This window comes from Panthera uncia, chromosome B1, assembly GCF_023721935.1.
Source record: "Panthera uncia isolate 11264 chromosome B1, Puncia_PCG_1.0, whole genome shotgun sequence".
Taxonomy (NCBI): Eukaryota; Metazoa; Chordata; class Mammalia; order Carnivora; family Felidae; genus Panthera; species Panthera uncia.
Window position 1 is genome coordinate 157,905,264 of NC_064811.1, and position 19,344 is coordinate 157,924,607.

The window sequence follows — 19,344 nt, forward strand, 5'->3', positions numbered from 1 at the left end:
TGTGGGTGATACGTGTGGGATCTGCCAGGTTCTGCCCCATAAAGTGGGGGTTGGCGGAGGCGACACCCAAAGCCGGGAGAAAGTTGCTCACGTTAGAGCAGTTGCGAGACCAAAGTAACTGGAACAGAGCGAAGAAGGAAGGGGGCAGAATGACTAGATCTCTGCTGCGGCCCACCGCGCTCGGACAACTCCTGCTGTGGCTGCTGCTGCCCCCGCTGCCTGTGCCCAGGGTCGAGGCTAGGAAGTCCAGGCCCTCGCTGCCCTGTCCGGCGGCCTGCGAGCCGACGCGCTGCCCCCCGCTGCCCACCTGCTCCGCTGGGGCGACGCCGGTGCTCGACCGCTGCCGCTGCTGCCGCGTCTGCGCGGCGGCCGAGGGAGAGGCCTGTGGTGGGACGCTGGGCCGGCGGTGCGCCCCGGGGCTGCAGTGCCGCGCGCCGCTCAGCGCCCAGCGCTTCCGCGGCGCCTGGATGGGCACTTGCGGCTGCCCCGCGGCGGGAGCGGCCGTGTGCGGCAGCGATGGGCGCACCTACCCCAACCTGTGCGCGCTGCGCGCCGAGAACCGCGCCGCGCGCCTCCGGGGCGCGCTCCCGGCCGTGCCCGTGCTGAAGGGCGACTGCGCCGACCAAGGTGAGCGCCGGCCCGCGCGCGCTCGGGCGCTCGCGACTCCTCTAAGCGGCGCGCCGCACTCGCGGTTAGCCGCAGGCTCGTCCCTGCGCCTTTGCCTGCGGATTCAACTCCTTGTTCCCAATTTTCTTTCCTTCTTAGGTGTCTCCTTACCAGTTCCCATGTGGTTTCTCCCCGCTTGCCTCCCCAGGCCTGTTAAACACCGTCTCCCCCTTTCCCTTTCTCTCTTTCCCCCCCCCCCCCCCACCCGGGATGGGATGACAGCTCTGTTTTCCTCAAGGCGTATCCTTACGGGATGGCCGTGAACATAAAGGGGAGCCCGAAGAGAGGAAGGAGAGGGAAAAGGGAACTGGAGGAGGAGAGAGACCGGGAGTTTGGGGATAGGACACCAGATGCGGTCAGGCAGCGGGACGCCCACCGCCCCCAAGCATGGAGCATTTCTTCTCAGGGACCAGGAGTGTAGGCCGGCTCAGGAGCAAGTACAACTTCATCGCCGCCGTGGTGGAGAAGGTGGCACCATCCGTGGTTCACTTGCAGCTGTTCCGCAGGTAAAGGAGGCAAGAGGCGGCCGCCAGCTGCCCAGCGGACTGTTTATGAACGCCTGCCCACTTAAGTCCCCGCGCTACCGCTTTACAAGCATCGTTTAGTCATAAAACCTGCTGTGAGGAAATCGCAGCTCAAAACAGGTTGAGTAATCTGTTCAGGGTGGTTTAGCCAAAGAGCGGAAGCGTAGGGTTCCTGACTTCCAAATCTGGGCCACTCCTCTGCACTTAGTTGTCTGGGGTTGCTCCCTCCCTCATCTCCCACAGACAAAATCTGAGAGTCAGATGTAAGAGCTAGAAGGCATCCTGATGGTGATCTTGCTCAGGCTGCTCGTTTGCATGGAAAGGAATCATGTGTGACAAGACCAGTTAGTAGTGGATCCAAGCTGGAACCAGCCTTCTCTTACACTCTCTCCCTGCCTGGGTCCTCAGTAATGTGGCACTCAGTAACGTGGGATCCACATTTGGCCCCAGTAGCATGATTAGATTAGGTCTCTGAAGCAGAGGGTTGCTGCTCTGACCATCGCTGAAGGTGGGGGTCAGAGGTGGTCCCTGGAAAAGGGGAGCTGGAATCAGCTCTCATTCGTGATCCTAAGAGATGGCCAAGGCATTGAACACGCAGAATCCAATTACACATGGAGAGCATGAAAACAGACAGGAGAAAGTAAAATGTCTGAGAAAACCGTGGTGGCAGTATGCTTGATAAATGAGAAGTTCCCATGTCCCCAGACTGTGATAGATCCCCTAATTTTCCTGCCCTCTGCTTATGCCGTTGTCTTGCTGAGACAGGTCACCTCTTAGCAGCAAGGATGTTCCTGCATCCAGTGGCTCTGGGTTCATAGTGTCTGAGGATGGGCTCATTGTTACCAATGCCCACGTCCTCACCAACCAGCAGCGGATCCAGGCGGAGCTCCAGAGTGGGGTCCAGTATGAAGCCACTGTCAAGGACATTGACCATAAATTGGATCTTGCGCTGATTAAGATTGAGCCAAACGTGAGTATGCAAGGGCCAGAGCAGTCTGTACAGCTGGGGATTTTCATCAATTTGCTGATACTTTCTTTCCCACCCCACTCCCACACATCTTTTCTACCTGCTATATGCTCTTTTCTGGTTTCTTTTTTTTCCTGTTTTTCACTCCTCTTTTGTTTATTTTCCTCTCTGCCCATCTGTATATGCCTAACAATTTCTATTAACTATCCAGCCTCCTTTACCTCTTTTTTCAACAGATGCTGCTTCTGGGAAGCTTTGTTTCTGCTTGCCTTAGAATACTAGGAATGATTGCAATGGATTCAAAGCTGCTGAGGAATACTTTGAGGTGCTTGCTACACAAAGTGTAATCTGCACTGCAGCAGCATTGACATTATCTGAGAATGTTTTAGAAATGCAGAATCTCAGATCCCACCCCGGGCTACAGAATCAGAATCTGCATTTTAATAAGATCCCCAAGTGATTTGTGTGCACGTTAAAATTTGAGAAGCACTGCTCTGGGTGATCTCCTTTCTGTTTGTGGCTTAACCTTGACTAGGAACCTTTGAGCTGGAATCGAGCTAAGTTGCTAATGTCAGTTTATGTTCATCAGCTACTTCACTGGTGGTTTAGTTATAGTAATTTCTACAAAGCAATAGTTTTAGATTTTAGAGATGATACTGATCATCTTAGCAAGTGAGAGAGTTTGGTGGTTGCTGGAATTTGAGGAAGAAGCATCAGGCACTTGTAGAATGTATGTGGGTGGGTAGGTGATTCTTGGATTTTAACTGCCCAAATGATAGAGACGGTGTCATATATGTGTTGAACACAAATACTGGTTGATTCTGTTCTTGATTTGTTTTTCACCTCTCTGTCCTTCCCATCCCTTCTGCTCTTGTGCAGACTGACCTTCCTGTATTGCTGCTGGGAAGGTCATCTGACCTGTGGGCTGGAGAGTTCGTGGTGGCCTTGGGCAGCCCGTTTTCTCTGCAGAACACAGTGACTGCAGGAATTGTCAGCACTACACAGAGAGGGGGCAAAGAGCTGGGGCTGAAGGATTCGAACATGGACTATATCCAGACTGATGCCATAATTAACGTAAGTCACTTGGGAGGGCCATCCTCAACCCGTTAGGTACTGACAGGACAGTGAGAAGGACATGTAAGAATGCCCTCTTTTCCCATTGGCCTGTTGGGGATGTCCAGAGTACAGTTAGATCCTCACGAGAGGGATGGCATGCCATGTTGTTAGAGTTCAGCCTGTTTGATGTGATAATTGGCATCCATGGTAGCCTCTTAGGTCTGTCATAGGGGTCACCCCCTGCTGTAGAAGGTGGTGGTCCTTTTGCTGTTGTCCTTCATTGGCACTGACTTCAGCGTTGGTGATGACGGGGGCACAGCTTTGCCTATCTAGGAGGAACAGGCACTCACCAGCATAGGCTGCTTTTGGTAAACCTCTTTAGGAACCATGTATAAATGACAAGGAGAAAAGTACTGACTTTTCCAAATTTCTGTCTTCAGCATGGGAATTCTGGGGGACCTCTGGTGAACTTGGTAAGTGACCACTTTCCTTGCTGCTTCACGTCTCTTCCTCACTTTCAAAGACTTTACAAATTCCATGATGCAGACTAGGATGTCACCCTTGTGTAGAGATTTGTGGTAAGATGCTTTTCTGTTATTGCATCGTTTAAGTAACCAGTTAGCAGAAATTTAAATCTACAGTGGATTTATCCTCCTGGCATGTGATTTCATCAAACTGAGAGTGCTAGGGTTTACTTATGCTTACTGACATCTCTTGAGCATGCTTTCTGTCTTCATCGCGTAGTTAACACAAGTCCTGGGCACTAAACTAAAATAGATGTTAAATGACCAACAGTACTATGTAGGGTTTATCCTTGAAACCCCTCTGCTGCTGCGTATGAAGAACTGTTCCTGATCCCAAGATGCTAACTACATGATGTGGTCTGTTCAGGGTTAAATTTAGTCTTGATAGATGACAGAAAAGCCACAGTAAGAATCCATTGCTCTGTCATGTTTCTTTAGTTTCATTCAGCATCTCTAGTGGAAATGGGAGTTTCTTGTTGCTCAATTATGTGGGGAAAGCATGAGAGTGTAGTGCTGTTTGAGACAGTCTGTGATCATGCTTTCTGAGTCCCTTAGAGCTGATTGTTTTTGGTTCTTCACACATTACACTTACTTTTTGGAGGATGAATTGTATGTGAAATTACTGAGCCCCTTTTTGCTTAGCAATGCATGTAATTTTTTGCACCTGCTTTCTCCTGTAGACAATGAGTCTACTAGAGGAGGGTGACATGCACATTTTCAGGACACATTCCAGACCTACTGAATTATAATATGTATTTTTTAAAATGTTTATTTATTTTTGAGAGAGAGAGAGAGAGAGCGTGAGCACAGCAAGCAGGGGAGGGGCAGAGAGAAGAAGACACAGAATCCAAAGCAGGCTTCAGGCTCTGATCTGTTAGCACAGAACCCGACGTGGGGCTTGAACCCACAAGCTGTGAGATCATGACCTGAGCCGAAGTTGGATGCTTAACCAACTGAGCCACCCAGGAGCCCCTATAATACGTATTTTAGTATGATCAGAAGTCTCTTTTCTACCCTTGCCATTACTCAACAAGGCTAAAAGATGGTGAAGTGCATCAAGAGGAAAGTGTTTCCCGCTTCTCAGCTTCGGCCTTGTAGAGCTTTGTTCTCTAAGGTCAATTAGCTAATCCTGAATAGTTTCACTGAAGTGTTGCCTTTTTGCCTTTTCCATGTTTTTTTTAGTTTCATTTAAGCAGAAAAGGCAAATACTCCCTGTCCTCTTATCCCTGTCAAAATACAAACTGTGGTTCACTTTTAAAATCAGTTTGGCGAAGGAAAAAAATGAGCTCAAGATTTTAAAAAATGTCCTCAGTAGGGATTTGCACATGGGTAGGTACCCCCCCCTCCCCTGGTTTTCCTACAACGCTGTGTGTCCCATAAGGTAACATCCGCTGCTCTCTGTTGAAGTCTGCTTTCCTCTAGCCCCTCTGTGTTCTGACCCTCAGTGACTGGCTTCACTCTCTCCTCTGCTGGTTTTAGTTTTGCACCTATCAGTTTGCATGACTTGGAGACCTAATGATGGCTCCTCCCTTGCCAGGATGGTGATGTGATTGGCATAAATACACTCAAGGTGACCGCGGGAATCTCCTTCGCAATTCCCTCAGATCGAATTCGACAGTTTTTGGCAGAATTCCATGAGCGCCAGTTGAAAGGTGAGGGGAGTTAGGACTTTTTCTTCCTTTCTTGTGTTTTTCAGGAGCACTCAATCTATCGTAGAGACTGCCATTAGGAATTCTGTAGAATACTGAGTCACTAATACCCAGCTTTTATCACGTTGGCTTGAGTGGCAATATTGGGAGACAAGGCACAAAGCCAGGCATGTATTGTCCCCAGAAATATGTGAATTGTGGTGGAAAGGAAACCCATGGGCTAGAGATGGGAGTGGATGGGAGGAGTGTTCATGCTAGTGACAAAGATTCTCTGAAGCATTTTCATTGCTGACAGCCCGAAAAGACAGTTATTATTAAGTTTATTTACTTATTTTGGGAGAGACAGAGACAGCATGAGCAGGGGAGGGGCAGAGATAGAGGGAGAGAGAGAGAGCACCCCAGGCCCTGCACTGTCAATGCAGAGCCTGACCCAGGACTTGAATCCCTGAACCATGAGATCATGACCTGAGCCGAAACCAAGAGTTGGATACTTAACCGGCTGAGCCACCCAGATGCCCCTGAAAAGGCAGTTATAATAATAGTAAGGATAATCCATGACTTGGTGTCTTTTATGCTCTGCCCAAAGGAAGGAATTCTTGTTGTTAGTAACACCTTATAATTTTCCTTTCCAGGAAAAGCTCTTTCACAGAAGAAGTATCTCGGTCTGCGGATGCTGCCTCTCACTATGAAGTAAGCGTGGGTTTGAATGTGTCTGGGTTGTTTTTCAGAAGCAAAAGTCACAGCTGGACAGTCTTAACAGGCGATCTAAAGCATTTGGACCACAACTAGCTACTCTTGTGACTGCAGGGCCTCGTTGTCACAGAGTAGGTGCCTCTGCTGGCACCAATATTTGCTGAACGTTTCAGTAGCTTCTTTCTCTGTGGCTCTACCTTATAAATGTCCCATGGTCCCAGGCTTCGGCAGAGAACCAGACCACCCCCGGAGAAGAATAACTGTGACCAGCTTGATGGAATTCTTCCTGGCCACTTGGAGCCTTGAGTAGAATAGATAAGAGTACCTACTGAGTTGGAGATTTTGGCCAGGGCTCTGAAGATTATTAAGTCATTGTGTTTCTTAACCTTCCGGGAAAACTCTTCTCACTTTTCTTAGCCTTCTTCAAGAGATGAAAAGGCAAGATCCAGATTTCCCTGATGTGAGTTCTGGAGTTTTTGTGTATGAGGTGATTCAAGGAACAGCTGCTGAAAGGTAAGAGCGCAGCTCACGTGCCGTGGTAAAATGTGTGTTGGATTGAGACGTGCACTGTTCAGTACAGTGGCCCTCCCCGCACATGACTGTTGAATACCCAGATGTGGCTGGTGTGACTGAGGAACTGAATGTTCTTTAATTTTATTTAAATAAAAAAAGAGGCAATGGATGTAAAATATTTTTCCATTAAACATACCTTTTGTTTTGGAAGGACTGCCTTTCATACCTTAATCACTGCATTGTGTAAGATGTTGTATAGTAGCATACAGGTGTGTGTTGTTTCTAGTGGATTTCAAAGACTTATATGAAACAGTGGAAAATAACTTAATAATTTAAAAAATTACATGTTAAAATGATAATACATATATTGAGCTAAAATAGGTATATTTTTTAAATGTTTATTGACTTTGAGAGAGAGAACATGCACACAGAAGCACATGCAAAGGAGGGGCAGAAAGAGAGGAAGAGAGAGAGAGAATCCCAAGCAGGTTCCAAGCGTGGAGCCTGACGTGGAGTTCGATCTCATGACAAGTGAGATCATGGCCTGAGCTGAAATCAAGAGGTGGACGCTTAACTGATTGAGCCACCTAGGTGCCCCTAAATAGGTATATTATTATTATTTAAAAAAAAAAAAAATTTTTTTTTTTAACATTTATTTATTTTTGAGACAGAGCATGAATGGGGGAGGGTCAGAGAGAGGGAGACACAGAATCTGAAACAGGCTCCAGGCTCTGAGCTGTCAGCACAGAGACCGACGTGGGGCTCGAACCCACAGACCGTGAGATCATGACCTGAGCCAAAGTCGGACGCTTAACCGACTGAGCCACCCAGGCGCCCCAAGAGGTATATTATTAACATTAGTTTCATCTACTTTTAAAGATATTTCTAAAAATTAAAAAAGTTTAAGAAAAATACGCCTACCAGAAAATTTAAAATTATGTATGTGTCTTGCCTTACATTTCTATTGGACAGTGTGGATTTAGACTTTTGAATACTTGTGTTTGGAAGGACTTCTTTTGGGAAGGGGATGGTTCTTTGTAGCCCAAGAATTCATGGTGAGTTAATAGCATAAGCTTAAATTAATTTTGCTAGGAATTCTCAAATCTACTCTTTCGATACCTTAGTTATTAAGAACAGGAAGAATTCAGAGGACTAATGGTTTAATAATATATTTTAGGTACTTTCAGACACTTTTTTCTTTGACCTCTGGAAGACCGTATCAGAGGCCAGCACTGAATGAATGAATGAATGTAAATAAAGCAAAGGCTAGAATAGCTTATCAAAGAAGTGCTCAGCTGATTTTACTCGTCTTTAAACATTTATACTAACTACTGAGGGAAGAGGTGGTTTGTCCTACAGTTATTTTCCTGAGTCTCTCTTATACTTCTTCAATATCCCTTTCTCACTATTTTTGGTTTTCAAGAGCTCAGTCACCTTTTTAGACTATGGCAACTCTTTTACTAGGGGGAAGAAACCACAGGGTACTAACTGTTCAGAATAGCTAAGTGTTAGGTCTCATGTTACTAAATTTGGCTTGTCATAGGCTTTTCTAAACTTTCTTGCTTCCTGCCCTCCCCCCACCCCTTTATTTTTAACTTTTGGCTCAAGGCCAAAGCTATTTCTTTCAGCTCTCCAAGTCCTTGCTACTCAAAATGTGGTCTGTAGACCAGCAGCATTGGCATCACCTGGAGCTTTTTAGAAATGCAGAACGACAGGCTCTACCACTGAATCAGAATCTGCATTTTATTTTTATTTTTAAAAATGTTTATTCTGAGAGAGAGAGAGAGAGAGAGACAGAGAGAGAGAATCCCAAGCAGGCTCCATGCTGTTAGCATGCAGCCCAGCTCCTGGCTTGATCTCACCAACAGTGAGATCATGACCTGAGCCAAAATCAAGAGTCAGATGCTTAGCCAAATGAAGCCACTCAGGTGCCCCAGAATCTGCATTTTAAACAAGAGCTGCAGGTGATTTGGATGAACATTAAAATATGGGCCTTGCTTGAAGTCACCGATAAACCAGAAAGCTATTATTTCTGGCTTCACCCACTTATATCTAATAATAATCACAATTATTATAGTAATAACAGCTGGCACTTATTAACCACTGTCAGGCATCATTTTAAGTGTTCTACATACTTTTTTGAGCCCCCAATAGTCTTATGATATAGGCATTAATTTATAGAAACGGCAGCTGTGGTACAGAGAGGTAATTACTTGAGAGGTACATAATTATCCAGAGAGCAGGGATGTGGAATCTGGCTTAACCCCTGGATTAACCCGTTTTGTAGCTCCTTGTCTTGTTTCTGAGAGGCAGAGTGAGTAGCCAGGTGCGTTTTCAAGTCTGAAAGACCCAGGATCAAATCCTTTAGTTTCTTCCAAGCTGTGGGACACGGGAAAGATCATTTATCCTGGCTAAGCCTCACTCCCTCATTTTGGTTGTAGTTTACACTAATAACTGGCAGGTTTCTTTATCTTTTTTTTTCTATTCACAGAACTATAATGAATTAAGTTTCTTCTTTGTACACTGCCCCAGTCATCCTCCTGAGGTGTCCTTGTTCTAAAGGTTTTCCATGCTTTTAGCTTTGCCCTCAAACTTCTTTTCATAGCCTCTTGCTTTAAATTTCTATTAAAAAAAATTCCACATTCTTGGTAATCCTCCCACATCCTTCCTTTGACTTCCCATATCTTTTTTATTTTTAAAAATTTTTTTTAACGTTTATTTATTTATTTATTTATTTTTTTTTTCAACATTTTTTATTTATTTTTGGGACAGAGAGAGACAGAGCATGAACGGGGGAGGGGCAGAGAGAGAGGGAGACACAGAATCGGAAACAGGCTCCAGGCTCCGAGCCATCAGCCCAGAGCCTGACGCGGGGCTCGAACTCACGGACCGCGAGATCGTGACCTGGCTGAAGTCGGACGCTTAACCGACTGCGCCACCCAGGCGCCCCTTATTTTTTAATTTTTATTAAAAAAATTTTTTTAATGTTTATTTCTGGGACAGAGAGAGACAGCATGAGTGGGGGAGGGGCAGAGAGAGAGGGAGACACAGAATGCAAAGCAGGCTCTGAGCTGTCAGCACAGAGCCCGATGCGGGGCTCAAACTCACCAACCATGAGATCATGGCCTGAGCTGAAGTCGGTCGCCCAACCGACTGAGCCACTCAGGCGCCCCTCCCATTTCTTTAAAATGGTGTCTCCTGGAGTCATTTCATTTGATGAGCCTCTTCCAGCCTATTACTGACTTTAAGAGAAATCATCAGCATGGCCATATATTATTGCAGTGTTTCATGTTTGGAGGTGCTTTTTGTTTCTAGACTGTGTACTCTATGTGAAGCAAACGTGTTGGAGACAGAATGTAATCACAGCTTTGGGGAAAAGGAGCCTACAACCAGAGCCTTAAATATTTAGACTTGGAGGGGTGACTGGTTTTTGACTAACTGGAAGCAGAGCCACCATGCAGCTCAGCATAGTCTCTACTTCCACAACCATGGGTGAAGATGGGACAAGTGGGCTGTCAAAACCAAACTGATAGAGTACAACTGTCTGGGGAAAAATGTATATTGCTTGGAAATATATTGCTTGGAAATATATTGCTTCGTCTTTGCTTGAGGTTTACAGAGGTCAGAGAATGATAAAAACCAAAAGCTAAATTCCCTATTCCAAACCAAATCCCATATACGGGAGGAGTAAACTTTTTACATGATTGTTAGAGTATTGACTTTATAAAAGTAAGACTGTTGTCCCCAGGTGATAGTCCCCAGGACTATCTTAGGATAGTCCTCATATTTGGAAGGAATGAGGCTATTTCTGGTTTCCTGGTTGTATGTTTAATGACAGCAAAATAATGCCAAGAGATGACATTAAATTCTGGATGGGGACAAGCAAAACTTAGTTTCATGGTTTTTTTCTCCCCCCCCCCCCCCCCAGCTCTGGGTTGAGAGACCACGATGTAATTGTCAGCATAAATGGGCAACCTGTTACCACCACAACTGATGTTACTCAAGCTGTTAAGGACAGTGATTCCCTTTCCATGATGGTTCGTCGGGGAAGTCAAACTCTGATCCTGACAGTCACACCTGAAATAATCAATTAAATATCTTGCCTTAAAGAGAAATTATCTAACAAAACCAAAGCTATATTACCTGGTTTGTATTGAAGATGTACCAAAGATGGCAAGTTTTAGGTTCTCTTTCTTATAAAGAAAAACGAATGCTTTAAAACACACATACATTCAGGGACCTTTTGGTTGGGGTGCTCTACTGTTGGTTGCTAAGAAGCCTTACTAAAGCAAGTGAAGGACATGGTGCCAGGAAGTCTGAGAACTGATAACATTTTATTTAAACAAAGAAACAACTGAAAGGCACAGTTTCTAATTTAACCTTGACAGAAGGCCGCTTTAGGACTTTAAAACTTCTCTATAGCTACAAACTGGATATAACACAAACATCCACACACACACCAAATATGAAGAAACAACCTGAATCCAGAGTGCAAAGGAAATCCAATTGTTAATAATACTCCTTTTCCCAGTTTTTCAGGTTGTATCATATTTGGCCAGGGTTTATAGATGCAGAGGATGGGCATCATTTGCAAGTCAAACTGACACTGGCAACTGCAGAGTGTCACAGAGAAATATTAAAGATTCTCATGATCACCCTGACAGTGGTCTCCAAAAGCTTTTCTGACTGTGAGAAGGGCTTCTTTTATAAGACTGATACTTCAATAACCTACAGATTTTTACCTTTTTACCCAAGCTCATCCTCCTGGCAACATTAATGATTTTGAGTCTGAAAGTTGCCAAAGTGTTGTTTTTAAAGAAAGTAGCTTTTGGTGGGGGTTTGTGAATATCCTGAGATTTTTTTTAAAAAGTGTGAGATGAGGCAGGACTTGTGGCTTAGAGTAGTATCTTATTTTTGGTAAGATTTTAATTTTAGTTTGTTTTCCAGATTTCTCTTAGTAGTTATTTTTTTTAATACAGTGTCTCCTTAAATTCTATGCAGAATTTTATGTTTATGTGCTTTTTTTCCTGGGGAGGGGGTCTAGTTTCTTTGTGACCTACAACAATTTAAAAAATACTATATACTTATAGTATAGAGACTATGAATAAGAATCTACCAATTATTACTATTGTAGACAACAAGGTTAAGGTCAATGTGGCACAGAACTTTCAAGACAGAATAATCTGTTTTAATTTTTCACAGTTGCGACCATTTAAGAATAGAAGTACAGTGAGCATATTTATCAGGGATAATAAAGCTGAAACTTTTAGAAAAGCTGATTCATAATGATGGAACATATCCAGAGTTTTTTTAAACTGTGATTCTTGGTCTTTAAGTCAACTATTATGGGACTAAACTTTGAGTACTTCTACCTTGATTGTTTCTAGAATTTATCCTGAATATCAGGCTCTTAGTTTGTCCACAAAGTCCTCCTTTTACTTTATAGTTAGCAGTTCTTTTCAACTTAAATTGCAAAGGATGGGAACTAAGCTTTTAAAACCACTTATAATTCAGAACATTTCCTTTTATTCCCAGTGATTTGGGAATGCAAAAGCCTGTTGTCTCTTTCCCTACTGACTACTATAGCCCACAGTGAGAGCTTCTGGAACCACACTTATTTTGACAGAATGTGTTCAGTTTCTCTTTGTCCCCATAAATCATACCCTAACTCTACCCAGTACTTAGTAATTCTGTCCTTTAAGCATCTGTTTTTCTTTCACCTTATCTTACATAATTGTGAAGAATAGTTTTACAGTTAGGTGTATGATATGTTTTTTACCAGCCTAAAACGTAGGCTCTCTAAACTAGTGAATAACTAATTTTTGGATAGGATAGCCAAGAGGATAGCTTAACCCAGACATGACTGATATTGTTGGGCTTTCAAAATATAATTGAAATGAAGAAATTATTGTACTGTATATACTGCCTCTGGGGCAAAATAGTGATGTTAACTATAGGATTATTAACAGAGTGGTTCATTTTAAATGCCTAGCTTTTGGCAAAACAAACAGAATTTTGAGTCTCATTCTACCTACTGAAAGTACCAAACAGCATTCCAGGTTGGCAAAATTTATTCTGCAATTTAAATTCAGAAAGTCAGAATTTCAGTGTGTATTAAAATCCATGGCCATTTTACTTCTGCTGAAGATTTTCACGGTTCAGCTTCAGATCTCTTCTGCATGAAGATTTAGGGTCACAAAAGGCACAAGGTTCACTTGCTCATCTTGTTGGGTCCACTTGCTCCAAAGTATTAAAGATACAGCAATGTACAGAAATAAAGAGCACGCAAACCCCTCTGCAGCTTATAAGTTAGTCACTATCCTTTATATTTTGTACATGAGGAAAGGTACACACTTGATTCCCAAACACTGTTGGTTTGTCATTTCTAGTCTGCAAGGTAAAATTTGGGTTGAAAACCCGGAGTCCAGAGAAACCTTCCTAACCAAACCCATTCCCTCCAAAGAGGGAAAGTAATGGTCAGGTCTGGCATCAAGGAAGAGTTTTGAGCTTGGAGAGATGAATTCAGAAGACGTGCCTCTCTGGGCCATGACAGTTGCTCTTTTTAGTAAACAGTGCACCAATTGCTGCCATCACTTGGCATCAGCCCTCCAGTAATAAGCAAAATAAGATCAACAAACCACCAAATCCCAAGTCCCCCAAGTGTCAACAGCTTCCCTACTGCTGTGCCAGTGTGTCCCAGACAGAAACGATCCACTCCAAAACATCCCAGGAAGAAAGAGTACAGTAAAGTGGTTATGAAGTAGTGTCCAGTATATCTAGACAGAAGGAATGAAAAGGAAGATGTTTACCACATGAAAATTAAAACATTTAATGATTAACGAACTTAACATAAGTGAAGAGATAGTGTAGCAGTTCCTCTGTAGCCTCGGATATACCTCTCCCCCCCCCCACCGAAGAAAATCTCTAGTTGGTCTAGTGTTGTAAAAGAGCACTACCTGGGACCTATAGGAACAAATACGGATTTGGATTATACAAGAAACAGTGAAGCACATTTGCTCTGTAGACAGTCTGGTAGAGGGGAGTCTGGGCCCGCATCCTTCCCTGACACAGGCAGGCTCCTGAGGCTGCATTTCTGAATACAGTTCTCTAAGGAAGTGCTGTCGTGTTTCATCAGGTGAATACTGATCTCCGTATACCCTTCTGCTGTTTTGTGGCAACTAAAAGTGAGGTTTCTTCAATAAGGACTTGGGTCTTACATACTGCAATGACACTCAATTGCAGTTGCCCTAATATCACTAAACGTCACAGACTCTTCATTAGCAAATGATGTACATTCTGTGCCTTCAAGCAAAATTTACAGAAATGACCCTAATTCTTTAAGATAAACTTATTTCAAGGAGAGAAACCCACACTTTTCATAATAAAACCTTTACTCCTGAAATACTAAGGCTATTTTCACAGGATTTATACCTATCATAAGAATTTTGGCACTAGATCATCTGGTCCAACTTCTTTATTCTGTAGGTTAGGGAGGGATTTAGTCTCTGGGCATCCAAAGGCACTTAGCTAGTTGATGAAAGAGACATTTAAAACTTCTGGCCTCTGGTCCAGGGTCCTCTCTGTTTATAACCACATTGCCCCTGTCCATGGATTATGCACAGTAGTAATCATGTTGCCCCTTTAACACTTTAAAAAAAAATTTTTTTAATATTTATTTATTTTTGAGAGAGACAGAGATAGAATGCGAGTGGGGGAGGGGCAGAGAGAGAGGGAGACACAGAATCCAAAGCAGGCTCCAGGCTCTGAGCTGTCAGCACAGAGCCCGATGTGGGGGCTCAAACTCATTGGCTGTGAGATCATGACCCGAGCCGAAGTCGGGCGCTCAACCAACTGAGCCACCCAGGCGCCCCTAATTAACACTTTTTAAAAAATGTTTTATTTATTTCTGAGACAGAGAGAGACAGAGCGAGTGGAAAAGGGGCAGAGAGAGGGAGACACAGAATCCAAAGCAGGCTCCAGGCTCCGAGCTGTCAGCACAGAGTCTGATGCAGGGCTTGAACTCACAAACCGTGAGATCACTGACCTGAGCCGATGTCGGATGTCAGACGCTTAACTGACTGAGCCACCCAGGTGCCCCATTTAACACTTAAAAGAAAAAGTCACATCAAGAGATGACAAGAAAAACATCTGTACCTCTAATTACCAACCAAACCATTCAAAGTAACACTTACTTTATACAAGGTTTATTCTCTCGTAGGAAAGTCCTAGGACTGGCACATTCAATCCCATCTAGGGCCCGGCACTGGACTGAAGTGTGTTCCACGTCACTGTAGGCCTGACCACCAAACTGTGCCATAACAACCAAAACAAACAATCCAAATTCACCAAAGCAAGTAAATACAAAATATATCTTTATATTCATTAATAAAAGGTGACTCAGCACAATAATTATACTAACAAAGTTGGGGTAAAGCTGTGTTCAAGAGCAAGGAATTTAGTGATTCAAGGGGATTTTAAACTATTCCACCCTAATTGTGCATTGTTTTAAGTAAACTTTTTTTCTTCTTCTTTGTGACTGGCTTCTTTAATAATATAGTAAAAACCTTTACAATCAGTTTCATTAAATGCCATTTAGAACAGATGGACACAATGCTTTAATTATCCTATATTTACAGGAAAAGGAACATATTCTGGAGCGTTTGGAAATGGGTATTTAAAAAGTCAATGTGTATTAGAAGTCTGCTTTATATATTATAAATGAACATAATTAGGAAAAAACTCAGAGTATCAGCTGACTCAGAATTCTATTTAGGTCATGAATGTGTGATTATCAAATATCTACAGTACATTTTTTTATTAGTTTAAATTACAGCAAAAAAATTTCAGAACAGGACCTGTTACCATTTATGTAACTGAACTCTAGTAGAGAAAGCACAGCTGTACGTTCTCCCCTGGCACCTTATTAAGTACTTCACTAGTTTTCATTGGATCATCCTCAAAGGGAAGGGACTTGGAAATCATACCTTCCCTGGGATTCAGGTGCCTGAGTACTGGTTCTCTAGGACTTCTGGGGAAAGTAGCAGTTTGAGTGCCTTCACGGGATCAACTCAGTTTTTAATTAAAATGGGCAAAAGTAAGTGATCTCTATATAATGCTAACTCAAACCTTCATTGATAATTATCAGTAGAACAAGATCTCATTGTATTGAAAATACTTCTTTACACATGATTGCAGTAAGAGTTGCTTTTTTGGTCTTGCTACTTTCAGGTTTATTCCTTTGTCTCCGATTTAGTATAAACAATGTTTTCCCATAACTCTTATACCTGATTGAATCTTGACTTGCATTATGCTGCATAATACGAGGGGAAGGTACATGAACTTGACTGGTTTTGGGGACACTAAGTTGGATGTTATTAATGGAAATGAATGGCTTTTTTCCATCAAGAGGCCACTGTTACCAAAGGCCTCTCCTTGAATACTATAACCTCCTACAAAGGCATATACTGATAGACCCCATCTATTTCCTAAGAAAACAGAAGTAGATGGCAACTGCTTGCCTGGTGAAAAAAACGATCACTGCCCCAAATGCATGTGTAATAAAGATATAGCTCAATCCATTATTGGTTTTAGAAAGTGCATAAACCTTTCTTTTGCTCTTTCAGCAAAGTGCACACTTGAAAGATAATGAGGAGGTTACATAATAGCTTTCTATCAGTCAATCTCAATGGCCCAAAGAATCAAAGACAGGTTAGTCTGTGCACCTGGGTAGTTTTGGCACAGACACTGCTTCTTCCTGAGGAAGTGAAATGTCATGTTCAGTTAATGACCCTGGCCATGATGGAAATTTCCAGTAAGTCATTCTAATAGAGTCTACAAAAAGGTAACTTCATACCCCTATACTTTTATTATAACAGCATTTACCTAGTACTATTTCTCTATGGAAGAGTTTGCTTATAAAACAAAATAAAAACCCACCTTGAGACAACCATAACCGAGTTCCTGGGATGCAGTTGCATTTCCAACATGATCCACTGGGTCGTCACATTCTATAAATTCATCAGGTCTGTAAATCACCAGTAAGATCATGATCACCATCTCATATGGTTTTTGCAAATGGCTGTTTATGTATATATAAACAAAACAAGCAAGAGACATTGCTTCAAGTTTTCTAGGGTTTAATTTCATTCTGACTGTACCCAAGAGTTGCTGTCAATCAGACTGAAGAACAGCAGGTCAAACAGCCATCCTTTAACTGGAGGAAAGGGAGTGTTTCTGGTTGATTTCTACATGGATTCTACTTCTCCCAAGGCTTCCTCTTCCCTAGGCAAAGAGCCACAAGGCTATGGGAGCAAAATTGAAGCCAAAGGATTCCCAGTTCTCTTTTGCATTTCCCAAACGCCTTTTCTTATGGACTAAAAAGAGATGTTAAAAACTTGGTTCTGCAACAGGATATTGCTTTTTAAAAAAAGAAAGTGCCTTGTAGGCAAGGATAAGTAATTTACTCCATTTGTGCCTCAGTACCAGCACATACGACGGATTCTCCTTCAGTTAAAGGGAGCAGGATAGAGAAGGCACAACCTCGTACCCTTCTTCCGGAGGTTATATGAGGTCACTCCTTCCTAGTTTTCCCCCTGCACGGGTGAGAGGAGTGAGAAACCTGTCATGGTATTTACCTCCCGCGTGTTGACCATCAGGTCCTCAGGTGAAGAGGGTCTGAAAAAAAAAGCAGCCTCCCTTCCCCCCTAACCCCAACACCCATATATCCCTGGCCCCATCTCCACCTCGACGACTCGGTAGCTTACAGGTAAGAGCAAAGGATGACTGGAGACTGGGGGTCGCCATATTCCCAGCTCGGAGCGCCGGCGTAGCCCTCTGGGTGGGCGGCGCCAGCGGATGTGAGCTCGGGCTCGGCGGTAGCGTTGTGTGAGTGGCTCCGAGAGACACAGTGAAGCAGAAGTAGATTCCCCAGCAGCAAAGCCGCCTGGCCGCACAGAAGTAAGTAACTCACCGGGCAACCACCCAGCACCATCTTCCCGGGCCCAGTGGAAGAGACCCGACCTCAACAGCAAAGCTCGACCGGCACAGCCGACCCAAGGTAGTCCTGCCAGGTCAGGCCTCTCCGCGCGTAGCCCCACTCCTCGCCACCAAACAGCCAATGGGTGTGCTCCGCCCAATGCCTGCAAACCAATCAGAAAAGGCTGCGCAGCGGGCGGGGCTGCCCTTCGCTTTTCCTCAATTCCGCTTCTGGGTCTTGCGCTCCACCTCCGGGTACTTCCTCCAATTAGGTCCTTCTACGCCCAAAGTAGGCGGGCCTGGAAGCGGAGGGGGAGGGGCATAAATGGTAGTGGGCGGGGCAGTTAGTGTGAATGGGCGGGGTAGGCTAGTGAGGGTTTTAGCGGCTGGGACAGAAATCCCCTTCTCCCGCCGGCGACTGGATTTTTCTTTACGTCAGCGTAGCGAGCGCGATGCCGGGAGCGAGCTCGGACTGGAGCCAAGTTGCGTCAGTGCCGAGCGCGTGCTCGTTCCAGGCGCGCGCATCTCGGCCAGCTCTGGGGCCCCGTCTGGGTTGGGAAATGATGGAGCACGCTGAGGCAGAAGCGACCGAGTGTTGAGTGGAACCTGCGGAATCTGCCGCGATGGGATCGGGTGCGGGCTCGCCCTTTGGGGTCCTCCGCTTCCGGTGGCTGCTGTTGTTTGGCCTGGTGGGCCCAGTCCTCGGTGGGGCTCGGCCAGGTGGGTGTCCGCCCCCCCCCCCGCCCCCCCCAGGGACCTCTGAGATTTCTGTTTCTAGGGCTGGGACGCTCGGAGTTACCCTGTGGTGTCTGGGAGCAGAGGGGCCTGGCTGGGGACTGGACCTGGGGTCGGGAGGCGGAGCCACTCCAGCTTGTGTGTGGACAGTGCTCAGACCCGAAGCTCGGGGTCTGGCTCCCCAGACCCTTCTTGTCAGTATTCTCCTGCCTGGTTCCTCTTCCTCCGTCTCCTGGTCGGCGGAGCTTTTTGCATTGCGCCCCACCCCCATCTCGTCATAACTGGGTCCCCCAGACTCTCTTGGGACTTCTCTGGGACCTACTCTGACCTCAGGGAGTCGGCTGAAAGCTTTGGAGTCTGAGTGCGCGCCGAGGGTGTGTTCTTGTTTGAACTGCTTTGAGAAATGGAGCTTCGTTTTGCTTGTAGAGTTAATGTCACTCGGAAATAGACTGGGAGATGGAACTTTTGCTCCGGGTTATCATAATTTGAAATTTTGACGTTCTTTTTAATAGCGGAGTCCCTTGTAGGTTCACAGAGCTAAATTTAGTGATGGAATAAAGGGGGGTCGCCCATTTGTCTTGGGCCATTTTGTTGCTGTAGCAAAGAGTACTTCTTTTTGGAAGCGAGGTGCTGTGTTTGTATAGCCAAACAGTCTTTTATCTGTGGTTTTACTGGGTTCATAATGTCTTAAATCCGTAAAAATAATCCCTGCTCTGCTTAACTCACGGGATTACCGTAAGAATTAAATCATTTATGTGAGATCGCCTTTGAATTGTGAAACTTCCCTTGAATATGTAAGGTATTTATACTGGAGATGCCCAGACATCGGGGAAACAAATTGCTAACACTCTAGCTTGTTTCTGGAAACAACTTCTTTGTTTATTTTGGCTCTTGGGTTAAATTATTGTTTGCATGGCTGTATTTCCTTTATTAGCCCTTAAGTATGGAGAATGAGGGTTTGTACTGAATCGTTGCCTTGAGAGCTGTGCAAAGGTGATGATAGAAGATTTCAATGTAGGACTGCTGACCTTCAGGAAATTAAT

General features: G+C 44.4%; 3 protein-coding genes across 5 annotated transcripts in view; 2 read left to right on the forward strand and 1 right to left on the reverse strand.

Moving 5' to 3' along the window:
• The window catches only part of TM2D2 (TM2 domain containing 2), a 42,315-nt gene extending 24,370 nt beyond the window's left edge, over positions 1 to 17,945 (reverse strand). The window contains exons 1-4 of one of the 2 annotated variants that reach the window (XM_049632442.1): positions 17,356 to 17,945; positions 16,529 to 16,616; positions 14,785 to 14,900; positions 12,865 to 13,368 (exon numbers count right to left, since the gene is read on the reverse strand). In XM_049632442.1, coding sequence (XP_049488399.1) covers positions 13,155 to 13,368; positions 14,785 to 14,900; positions 16,529 to 16,616; positions 17,356 to 17,582 — 645 coding nt within the window. In that variant the 5' untranslated portion in view covers positions 17,583 to 17,945 and the 3' untranslated portion in view covers positions 12,865 to 13,154. Of the gene's footprint in view, positions 1 to 12,864; positions 13,369 to 14,784; positions 14,901 to 16,528; positions 16,617 to 17,355 lie in introns of those variants that run through there. The other variant, XM_049632443.1, reaches the window with a different exon arrangement.
• HTRA4 (HtrA serine peptidase 4) lies at positions 44 to 10,817 on the forward strand. The gene is made up of 9 exons (XM_049632444.1): positions 44 to 627; positions 1,073 to 1,172; positions 1,956 to 2,160; positions 3,037 to 3,231; positions 3,654 to 3,686; positions 5,275 to 5,389; positions 6,019 to 6,076; positions 6,497 to 6,592; positions 10,521 to 10,817. Exons 1-9 carry the CDS (start codon positions 150 to 152, stop codon positions 10,684 to 10,686), a joined length of 1,446 nt encoding a protein of 481 aa, XP_049488401.1. The 5' UTR covers positions 44 to 149; the 3' UTR covers positions 10,687 to 10,817.
• A 124-nt stretch (positions 17,946 to 18,069) lies between the features above and the next one.
• ADAM9 (ADAM metallopeptidase domain 9) overlaps positions 18,070 to 19,344 on the forward strand; it is a 144,535-nt gene continuing 143,260 nt past the window's right edge. The window contains exon 1 of one of the 2 annotated variants that reach the window (XM_049632415.1): positions 18,070 to 18,286. In XM_049632415.1, coding sequence (XP_049488372.1) covers positions 18,190 to 18,286 — 97 coding nt within the window. In that variant the 5' untranslated portion in view covers positions 18,070 to 18,189. The remainder of the gene's footprint in view (positions 18,287 to 19,344) is intronic. The other variant, XM_049632414.1, reaches the window with a different exon arrangement.

What these genes read in the sequence shown, in the direction of transcription:
- HTRA4 (XM_049632444.1), top strand. Translation starts at nt 150, where the DNA reads ATGACTAGATCTCTGCTGCGGCCCACCGCGCTCGGACAACTCCTGCTG. An exon ending in ATGCTGCCTCTCACTATGAA is followed by an intron (nt 6,077 to 6,496) that starts GTAAGCGTGGGT and finishes CACTTTTCTTAG; the next exon opens with CCTTCTTCAAGAGATGAAAA. An exon ending in CAAGGAACAGCTGCTGAAAG is followed by an intron (nt 6,593 to 10,520) that starts GTAAGAGCGCAG and finishes CCCCCCCCCCAG; the next exon opens with CTCTGGGTTGAGAGACCACG.